Source organism: Diadema setosum, chromosome 9 (genome assembly GCF_964275005.1).
Source record: "Diadema setosum chromosome 9, eeDiaSeto1, whole genome shotgun sequence".
NCBI lineage: Eukaryota > Metazoa > Echinodermata > Echinoidea > Diadematoida > Diadematidae > Diadema > Diadema setosum.
In genome coordinates this window covers 16,023,058-16,033,175 of record NC_092693.1, presented here as the reverse complement: position 1 = coordinate 16,033,175, position 10,118 = coordinate 16,023,058, and the positions used below count along the sequence as shown (strand labels likewise).

The following is a 10,118-nucleotide window of genomic DNA, read 5'->3' as shown; positions in this document are numbered from 1 at the left end:
GCAAGTGTGTGTTGGAAAAGTTGTCAATCGCCAAGAAACAATTCAGTTGTTTGCAGCTTTTTAGGGATCTAAGGAGCGACTTGTTTGTGTGATCTACATACTTTCAAATTATCTTACAGTATAGGGGATATGCACGACAACAGAATATGAGAAATAGTGAGATACGAAGAAGAATAATGTTTTTCGTAGCAATATATTGTGAATGAAACTGGCTTCGCTTCGTCCACAGGCACAGCTGACAGAGTACGGGGGGTGGAGCCGAGTGAGCGCGCCGGCCCGGGCTAGCTAGCGCGTAGCGGAACATTGATCCCCGCCCGAAGACGTAGACGTGACACCCTTGACAGTGTAGAGCATCGAGTTGCATCCCATCGGATGCAACTCGATTGATTGCAGTTGAGGATCCCAACTTCTCAAATACAGTTGTCGACCTAGATAGTCAGTATATGATGGAGATTGACAGAATATCCTATCCAGCTGACATTTGTTTTATATATGCCATGTATGATTTGTAGTTAGTATGAAGGGCACACAAGGACTAGGTCGGATTTAGTAAGAAGGGGGGGGGGGGGGGTGGCATGGCAAAAAAGGAAAAAACAACAACAATGATGTACTGACATAGTTGAAAATGAATGTATATTCATGCATGTGTAGAGTTGTGTTGCTTGTTTAAAATAGGATTACAAAGTTTCCAGAATCATACTCTGCGCGAGGACAGACAGTAGGGTACATATTAAAAAACATGGATACCAGAGTGAATTAAGGTAGGGTCAGGGTTTGAATAGTACCAGTTATAGGGTAAGGAAGAGTTTGGTTTAAAATTTTCTGAATAATGTTTAAAGAAAATAATGACACAAAAAAAAAGAAGAAGAACAAAGCAAAAGAAAAGCCCATGCCCCAAACCACTTTCACTCTACCCTTGGAAAAATGTTGCCCTCATTTAGAATGTTGGGTCAGAATCCCCCCCCCCCAAAAAAAAAAAATAGATAAATAAATGGAAGCAAACAAAACATAACAAAAGCTTTAATTTCATGGGGGGGGGGGGTACAAGTATAAAAGGAACTCTTTCCAAAAGGGTAATACATGTGCTACAATTGGCTTCACACTGAGCTGGCTTATCTCCAAGTTAACTTGAAGTTTTAGTTGAACTGTGAATAATGATATTATTGATGATAGTGGACCTCATGGGAGTTGAAGTTAGGAACTTTGTTCATGCTTTCATAGTTAGGGTGGGATTTCATGGAGCACGCGAACGATTTGCGAAGGACGCGAATAGCAAAATCCAGCATTCGTATTTTAGTCTGCAGAAGATCGCCAAACGAACGTGAGGGTTCGGAAGCGTCGTCAATTGTTCGCGAATGTCGTTTTTACTTCGGCGAGAATTTCAAAAAAGTTTTACATTTTTTGCAAACCTTTTCCGCACACTTGGTTGTGATTTGCTCGTGAATTGTTCTCGAAAGTGTCTTTAAAGCCTCGTCATATGCGCAAGACCTTTGCAAGACATGCGCGATGTTCGCAAAATGTTCGTGAAACCCCAAACAGACTCCGAAACTTTGGAGAATGTCTCGCGTATGTTACGCGAAATCTGCGAAGTTTTTCCGATCATTTTACGACGTAATCGCAAACTGTTCGCGTACCTTTTGAGATATTCTTGTGAACGTTTAGCGCACGTTTGAGGGATGTATGACCTATATGTTTTTTACAAATAAAAATCGTAACATACATCTAAACATCAAACAATTATTAACAACTATACAATCTACAAAAGAAATTAAAGACTAGCAAGGAGAAATAAATGTTTGATATACAAAAAAAAATCGTAGAATACACTTAAAATTAATCTAAAGTATGTAAAATTTCATTTGAACTATAGAGATTATGTGTTGGAGGAACTGCAAAAAAAAAAAAGATCAAAGGCTTTACTAGTGGAGATATGTCCTAGGAAAAAAAAATGTAGGCAAGCACACGATAGAGAAATGAGAGAAAAAGAAAGGAGAAATAGAGGAAAGAAAAAAATTCAACTCAAGACAGCTTCCACCTCTCCTTGGGTACATTTTCTCCCATGATTATTGAAAATTTTTCGTTGTTCCCATTTCCGTCGCGTGTTCTTCGTGTACGTAACATGCTGTACTTTAGCGATGATACACACGACATTCGCACACACGTCGTGGAAACTTCACACAAATTGCGCAAGAATAGTTTTCGGCTTCATTGTCGGAAAACATTCGGAGAAAAACTTTTCCGAATGTTGGATTTGGTCATTCGCGTCCTTCGCAAATCGTTCGCGTGCTCCGTGAAATCCCACCCTTAGCTTGTCTCCAGTCATCATGGACCAGGGAAGCTCCTAAACACATTGATTTCGTGTTGTTTGGTTGTGGAAATCTTCGTGATTAAGAACCCCTCTCTTCTCCACTCCCACTTATCGATTTGTTAGAATTTATGTATTTATTTATTTATTCATTTATTGTTTTATTTTATTTTATTTTTAATTTTTTTTTGCAGGCACTGTAAGGGATCCGTTGATATGATTTTTCTGTGTGGGCTTTCACAATCTCTCTGTTAGAAAAAAAAAAGAAATATAATAGCACATGTATCAGAAATATTTACACAAATTATACTGATAATGATGATAGAAATGAAAAATCAAATCTAATGGGATGCAGTGCCTCCATAGAGCCGCTAGCGGGAGTGCTAACAGTCATTGAGTATTCTATGACTAACAGCTGTTTGATTTAATGACTCCATCTTCTGGTTTTTCTCAAATTTCTTCCGGTTTTCAGTACACACATTTTCTATAGTAGTACTCTTGTGCACAATGTGGTTTTTGTTGGGATAACTTCGTCCTTACAGGGTGGGGGGGGGGGATGGGGGGAGGGTGAAATCTTCTACCTTTTTCTGGTCTTGATGTTCCTCAATTGGGAACTTCTGAGTATGATTCATATTTTGCCCAATTCAAAGTAAACCATTTCAGTCTTGACCTGAACAGATGTGCATTTCATTTTTAGTGATAGGAAAATGGTGATATCCAGTTGATTTTGAAAGTAGTATTAGATTTTATGTAATGTTATCCATTATTCAACTGAATTATTCTTTTGATATATTTCTCTTTTTTTTTTCATTTCACATTGCTGTCACTTACAATTCTACTTTGACATCCATTTAGTAGTTGTCAGATTTCAATGTGCCACCCCAATGCTTACCCTTTTATCATCCACTTAAGACAAAATATTTGTAAGCCTTTGTGTTGTACTGAGTGGTAATGCTATGATGTTTACAAAGCATGTCCATAGTTTTGAGAGGCAGAGGGTTTAATTAAGAATTGGCTATTAGTTTCTTATCATGAAATCTAGGCAGTGTAGATTTTTGTTTTACTTATCTCTGTGGCATGTATTGCCAAGCCTTGGAATGAACTTTGCCCCCATGGCAGGCTGTACTTTTGACTCCTAGCCAAATATTGATGTACATATCATTGTGTGTATGTGAGTCTTTGTGGTCCCTGCTATAATCAAGTATTACATTGTTTCATCGTTAATTGCAGAGTTTGGCATATATTTGGAAGATTTTGATTTATTGGTCACAAAGGTCACTGTCCAACAACATTTACTGCAGAATCAGCTTGAAGAACCAGCCTAACAAAAATACACACAAATTGACATGATATGTAAACACAGATAGCTAAATAGAGTACAGGCTTAATAGGCAAACTAAATGGATGCATATTCTGTGTTGCACTTGATTTGGATAGGAAAGACCCAACATGTCTCTTAACTACCTGATACTTGTACCAGCCTTTGATAATTTGTTCGTCCGTGGAATTTACAAAGGTAAAAGCTCGGTGTTCCTTATCCTTAGAATCTAGGATTTATTTATAAATATATTTTCAGAACTGAGCGGATTCACAGTGGAATGAATTCATCGCGACTGCATTTGGAGAAACTTTGGCATCTGGACTACAGGCTACACCATCCTAACTTTTAGTGGATGTCAATGGCAAAGTACACTTGAAGAAACACAACAAATTCAGCGAGTGAGTAATATAAATTTCTATTTCATGTGTTAAATTTATATAGGTAAAGTCTAGATTATGCCAGGCTTTTGAGCACCATCTACAGAAAAGAATCACAGATGTTTGCTATGCCATTAGTTCTTTATAGCAAATGTATGTATCACACACTACAGAGATATTTTCTGTTACACTCCTAATTTCAACTACTGTTCAGCTTGGTATTTGTTTCTCCTGTCAAAGCTTTAACATTTTGAATCAAGATTCAACATGTAGAGCATTGGGTGAATGGTTAACGATAGTCAAGAATAAACCACTCACAGTCGGATGTGCTGTTGCAGATTCTTGTACTCATTTACAGATATATGGGACAACAGGGGAAGATTGCTAACCATGGCATAATATGAATTCATCACTAATGCTTTATGATGTCACTGAGGTTATGAAAATTACTAAATGCAAGTCTAAATTTTCGTAGAACTTGACTTTGCATACCGGTATTCTAATCAGAAAAGAAAAAAAAAATAGATATAAAAAAGTAGCTATTTAAGACCTATAACAGGGCTCGATACTAACGGTGGCCCGGGGCCACCAAAAACGCAAGTCGGGCCACCAAAATTTCAGAAATGAAGAATTTGGTGGCCTGATTGGGCCACCAAAAAAGGTCGGATATTTGCCTTTGGGCCACCAAAAATAAAAGTTAGTGTGGAACCCTGCCTATAACGTGTTTTCGAGTACAGGGTTGATCGATGTACCTTGATATGTTTTGCCCCCCATTTTTCTCCCGAAATTGTTGCAATGTCACAGATTCAGAATGAAGATATCGGTTTCCAGTAAGGCTGTCATAGGAGAAGGAGATGACAGCCACCCGACAGACGACTCGAACTCTTTCTTCGCCAAGGGCCGTGACAGGGAGAGCCGCTACGACAACCACCAGTACACGCCCCAGGAGCGTGATCTCCTCGCAGCATACGAGAGTCTCGATTACTTACCTCCACACAGCCATGTCTACAGGAATTGGCTCAGGCAGCAACCGGCAAGGTGAATTTGTAAGACATTATTATCCATGGAGAACTTCAAACAGTCTGGTTTTCATACCTGGTGCCAAAGACAGTCTCCTCTAGTTCATCTTTTTGTTTTATCAAATTTATGTTCATCATTGTCATGAATTAAGATATAAGGTGCAAAAAAACAAAAAAAAAACAAAACACAGTCACAAAACCAAATGTGTAAGGTATGGGATATGCAGTTTTGTGGATGACTCACCCAAGCTTTGTAAGTTGTTAGTGTCGATGATGTTTTTTTTTTTTTGGGGGGGGGGGGGGGACGGGAGGGGGAAGAGGAGAGAAGCTTCCTTGTGGATGCCCTTCTTCACTCTTTTTCTGTTTACATGAAATCAAAGTTTGCTTGCCTAGTACTGCTACATTTGCTCTCATGGCATTGAATTGATCATGCAAAAACAGAAAGAAATGAAAACTTGAGGAATTCAGTCCAATTATGTTCGTGAACAAAAAGTTAGGATTTTAGCAGTGATTTTGATCATAGCAATCAATGAAATGTATATGGCTCTGCTGTTGATCAATGTCATGAGTCCAAACCCATGTTTCATTTACATATGTTTCATCCTTTGGAGTCTTCCTAAATTCTCACATCCTGGTTTTCGTATATGATTATTCTCATACCATCAGATTGGACTGGGATCGTTGGGTCATGATGGGTCTGATCGGATTCACCACCGGCATCGTGGGGTTCCTCCTCCATCAGATGATCGACCTCATCTCAGATTTCAAGTGGGACAAGACCGAGGAGTTCCTCCAGGTACACCTTTGAGGTCCTTTCCTCAGAAATAAAAAAGAGAAGTTTTCAGAAAATTTAGCTGGCCTTGCAACTATCTTCGTGGAACCATGGCATAAATGGCATATACTCACTCTCTTGTCTTCACAGAGGCTTCTTTTAACCAGTCCCAAGAGTGATGCAGCCTCCTTTTGGATTATGAATGTAATGCTTTAATCATGTGGGCCTGTGTTGTTTGTTTTGTTTAACTTCATTCAATGTAATGATTGCACTTTGCACACTGTCAAATCATTGTGTAATACAGTTGAACCTCTCTTATCCGGCCTCCCTTTATGCGGATCTCTCAATTATACGGACTCAATCTCGCCGTGATTTTTTTTTTTTTTTTTAAATAATTACGGGAGGAAAGGGGGATTCCCAACTCCTTGAGAACTCCTACACAAACACACATGAATTACATATTACTTCCAACATTAACATACACCTCTATTTTGGGGTCTGTTACTGAGTGTAACAATGAAAAGGTTGCAGTATACACATTACTACATGTGGTACTACAATGGGCTACATCAGTACATGTGTATGTATATGTACATGTATAAAGCATTGAGTCTCCCGTATCCGGCCAAATCCCTTATCCGGATGAGCCCCGGTCCCGACTTGTCCGGATACGAGAGGTTCAACTGTAGATGGAAAATGTCCATTATTGCCTCAGCATGGCACCTCTCTCAAATGACATAATTATGCTATCAGTGGGGAATAGCTTAAAATGGCTGCTGACTGGGATTATCATTTCAAGGTTAAAGGCTCATGTTTATGAACTCATGCAGCATATCTTGCATTACACTTACAGTACTTAGTCCTGCCTTGATAGCAGTGTCTGGAAAATGTTTCAAGGCTGCTATGTAAACAAAACGAACCAACAAGCAATTACACTCATACACCATTTTTTTTTTTTTTTTTTTTATTGAGTGTATATCACAATTCACATAGCATCCCTGTCGGCTAAAAAAGAAAGAAGGAAACAAAGACTTATCTGAAATGAATTTTAATTGCAGTGACAGCAGTGAAAACCTGCCCATCATTGCACAATACACTATTGTCACTTTCTTATGTAGTGATACTCTTTCATTCTTAAGTGCCATCAATGAACAATGAAAAGGTACATTTTCTATTTGTCACATGATACCCAATTTTGAAATGATAGATCTCGAGAGAAATTTGATGTATACAATATTTTCTGAATGAGAAAGAACGATGTTTGTGGTACTATGTGCTTTTTCTTTTTATTGTCTGTGATTTTTAGGACCGCAGTAAAGGGATAGCGTGGCTTTTCCTGACCGGCTTCAGCCTTGCCGTAGTCCTTGTGGGCACTGCCATTGTTGTGGTAATTTGTTATCCTTCCTTTTGTTTCCCATGATCCCATAGAGCAGCTTCAGTTATAATTGTTGTCTATCACTTAACAATGTGTAAGAGCATACCAATAAGTTATCTGAGTGATTGGACGAGCAAACCCACCGTCGTCTTCCACAAATATTTTGAAAATCATTTCTAGATAGATGGCAACTGATGATGAAGAGTAATGACAAAGAACTAGTTAATATGAAATGTATAAGTTTAAGCTTGTGGGTCCTATTATATAACATCTATTTGCTGGCTTGCTTGAGAGGCTTCACTAGCACTGATACAGTGTGTAATGTTGACAGTGGCTCTTCTGTTTGAAGCATTGTTATTGTAAGTCTCTTTTTTTTTTTTGACAAGAGTTTTTGGACAGTTTTCACATTCAGGCATTAGTACCCTACCTCTTGGAGAAGAAGGCATGAAACAGAGAGGCTTTTTATTTTTGGGTTTAGTGAACAATGATTTGAATGAAGTTGCTGTGCTTCCATATTTCTCAAGTATTGATTTGCCTTTGAAAATTCGAATTCATGATATCAAAATGTATATTTGATTTTCTTTTAATTCATATTTTTTCGTGGGGGCGAGGGGGAAATGCAAGAATGTCTTACAAATATAAACGTTGAGTACCTACCCATTTCTAAGGGATATGTAATCTGTGGAAATGTATGGAATGTGAAGACTGTGAAAGATTTTTTTTTTTTGTATTCTGTTTTTCAACATAGGAATCTATGTGGTAGTGTGTGCATGTAGGCATAGAGTAACAGATTTTAAGACAAAATGTGTAGGGATAATGATCAAAGTCACTCTTTACTCTGGTTCGATGGTAGATGCATTTTAATGATTCAGTCATTGGAGAGAAGAAATGCTCATACATGTATTTGCTGGAAGTTGACGTGATTCCATATTTCATCTTTTTGCATTTCAGTACTTGAGACCTTCTGCTGCCGGGTCTGGTATGCCAGAGTTGATAGGATTCCTGAATGGGACCAAAGTGAGGCATATCTTTAACGTCAAGACACTGGTGGTGAAATTCTTCTCCTGTGTCTGCGCAGTGAGTAGTGGATTGCCGGTGGGACCAGAAGGACCCATGATACACATGGGGTGAGACTACACATATATTTTTTTTAAATCTCTGAAGAAAACAAAATCGCAGTCAGATCTGCCTCAGCGGCCATCTGCTATAGCAGCCACCTGCCATATACGGCCACTAGAAAAAAAAAATCCCCTGGAGATAGAAAACATTTTAAAAACCCTGTCTATAACAGCCACCTGTCTATAACTGCCACTCTTTTTATCTCCCATGGGTGGGCACTATAGTAGACAGGTTTGACTGTACCAGCCAACATGGAGTAGTAACAGGAGATCTACTGTTACAAATTCATGCAAAACCTGCATGTAAATGCAAATATTTAACCTCAAATTTCATCTTGTCAGTGTGGCAGATAAGAAAAGATGTACAAATTGCCAAGAGAGATAAAGACAGATAGTTTGTGTAAAAGCCTGTTTGTTGTGGGTTTTTTTTTTCAGCTTTAATCAAGATGGACAGTTATGTAGCATTTTATTTTTTAATTTTGAGTTTGATTTTGATTTTGTTTTTGTCTTTCAGGTCTCTCATAGGAGCTGGAGTGAGCCAGTTCAAGTCAGAAACCATGAAGTTTGCCCTGCCATTTTTTGAGAGGTTCAGGAATCCAGAGGATAGGTGAATTGCATTTTAATTTCTCTCAATTAAAATCTCACTGTGATGTAGAAAATACACTTTCCTGCAGTACTGCATTTAAAAAAAAAAAAAAAAATTGTCATGTGTTTTCAAGTTTTTGACAAAACTTGAGAAAGAAACTTCTAAGAATTTTCACAGGAAAAGGGCCTGCTAGCACCAGACACCAGAAATGTGCACAATTAATGCTCTTGAAGAAAAAACAAAACAAAACAAACATACAAAACACCTACTGCTTGGGAATGAATAGGAACACCACTCTTCCTGACCACAAAATTAGAATACAGTAGATAGTCATTACCAGGTCATTACATCTATGATTAGCATATAGCCTTATTGAAGTACTATGGCCAGTTCTTATCAGGCATATCACAAAATATTTTAAGAGGCTGGTAAAAAAAGAAGAGAATTGAGAAGAATCTACCTTCAAAGTTTATTGAGAATATCTTGTTCTCTGATGTCTGTCCTCCAGGCGTAATTTCATCTCGGCGGGGGCAGCAGCGGGCGTGGCCTCAGCATTTGGTGCCCCGGTGGGAGGACTGCTGTTTGCCATGGAGGAGGTATCCTCCTTCTGGAGCATGAAGCTCTCCTGGCAGGTGGGTTGGTCCTACTAAATAATCACTTTGGAGTCGGAGAGATGGGACTTCCTTGACTATTTGGTTCCATATTTGCACATGAGATGTAACTTTTGCCTAACAATCACGGGATAGTCCTACGTGCTGGTGGTCTGTGCAAAATTGGTGCAGAACTGGTAGAATTATGTAGAAAAAAACCCCGAGATTTGATGGAACATAAATGGTACTCAATCACAAGACTTGTTGCTCAATTTCATTTTGCTAGTAATGAGCATTGATGGCAATGAATGATAATATTTCTCTAAGAGCTGTTTTTCCTCATGAAAGGTAAATTTCAAGTCTGAGGTAATGTCTAGTCATCATTGCTGGTATTATTGAAGTTGTCTATTTGTTTAACAGAACAAAAGCTTCTGTTAAACATTCAGAGCTTGAGTTTGGACTTTGTAAACTCTTTAATGTTTTATTTTATTTATTTGTTGTTGTTTTTTTGCTGAACAAACTATAGATTTGGCTTTTTATGTTACGAACAATTACATGTAGGTAATTTCTTCATGTATTCGTGTTGAAAACCCTGAATGATTGTTTTATCATCCTATATCTGATAAAAGAAACTGTTCTCATGGACTATAAAAGG

General features: G+C 38.2%; 1 protein-coding gene across 1 annotated transcript in view; it reads left to right on the top strand.

Moving 5' to 3' along the window:
* Positions 1 to 3,893: 3,893 nt before the first annotated feature.
* LOC140233015 (chloride channel protein B-like) overlaps positions 3,894 to 10,118 on the top strand; it is a 30,041-nt gene continuing 23,816 nt past the window's right edge. The window contains exons 1-7 of the mRNA XM_072313122.1: positions 3,894 to 4,024; positions 4,808 to 5,041; positions 5,689 to 5,818; positions 7,101 to 7,181; positions 8,121 to 8,296; positions 8,802 to 8,894; positions 9,382 to 9,505. Coding sequence (XP_072169223.1) covers positions 4,815 to 5,041; positions 5,689 to 5,818; positions 7,101 to 7,181; positions 8,121 to 8,296; positions 8,802 to 8,894; positions 9,382 to 9,505 — 831 coding nt within the window. The 5' untranslated portion in view covers positions 3,894 to 4,024; positions 4,808 to 4,814. The remainder of the gene's footprint in view (positions 4,025 to 4,807; positions 5,042 to 5,688; positions 5,819 to 7,100; positions 7,182 to 8,120; positions 8,297 to 8,801; positions 8,895 to 9,381; positions 9,506 to 10,118) is intronic.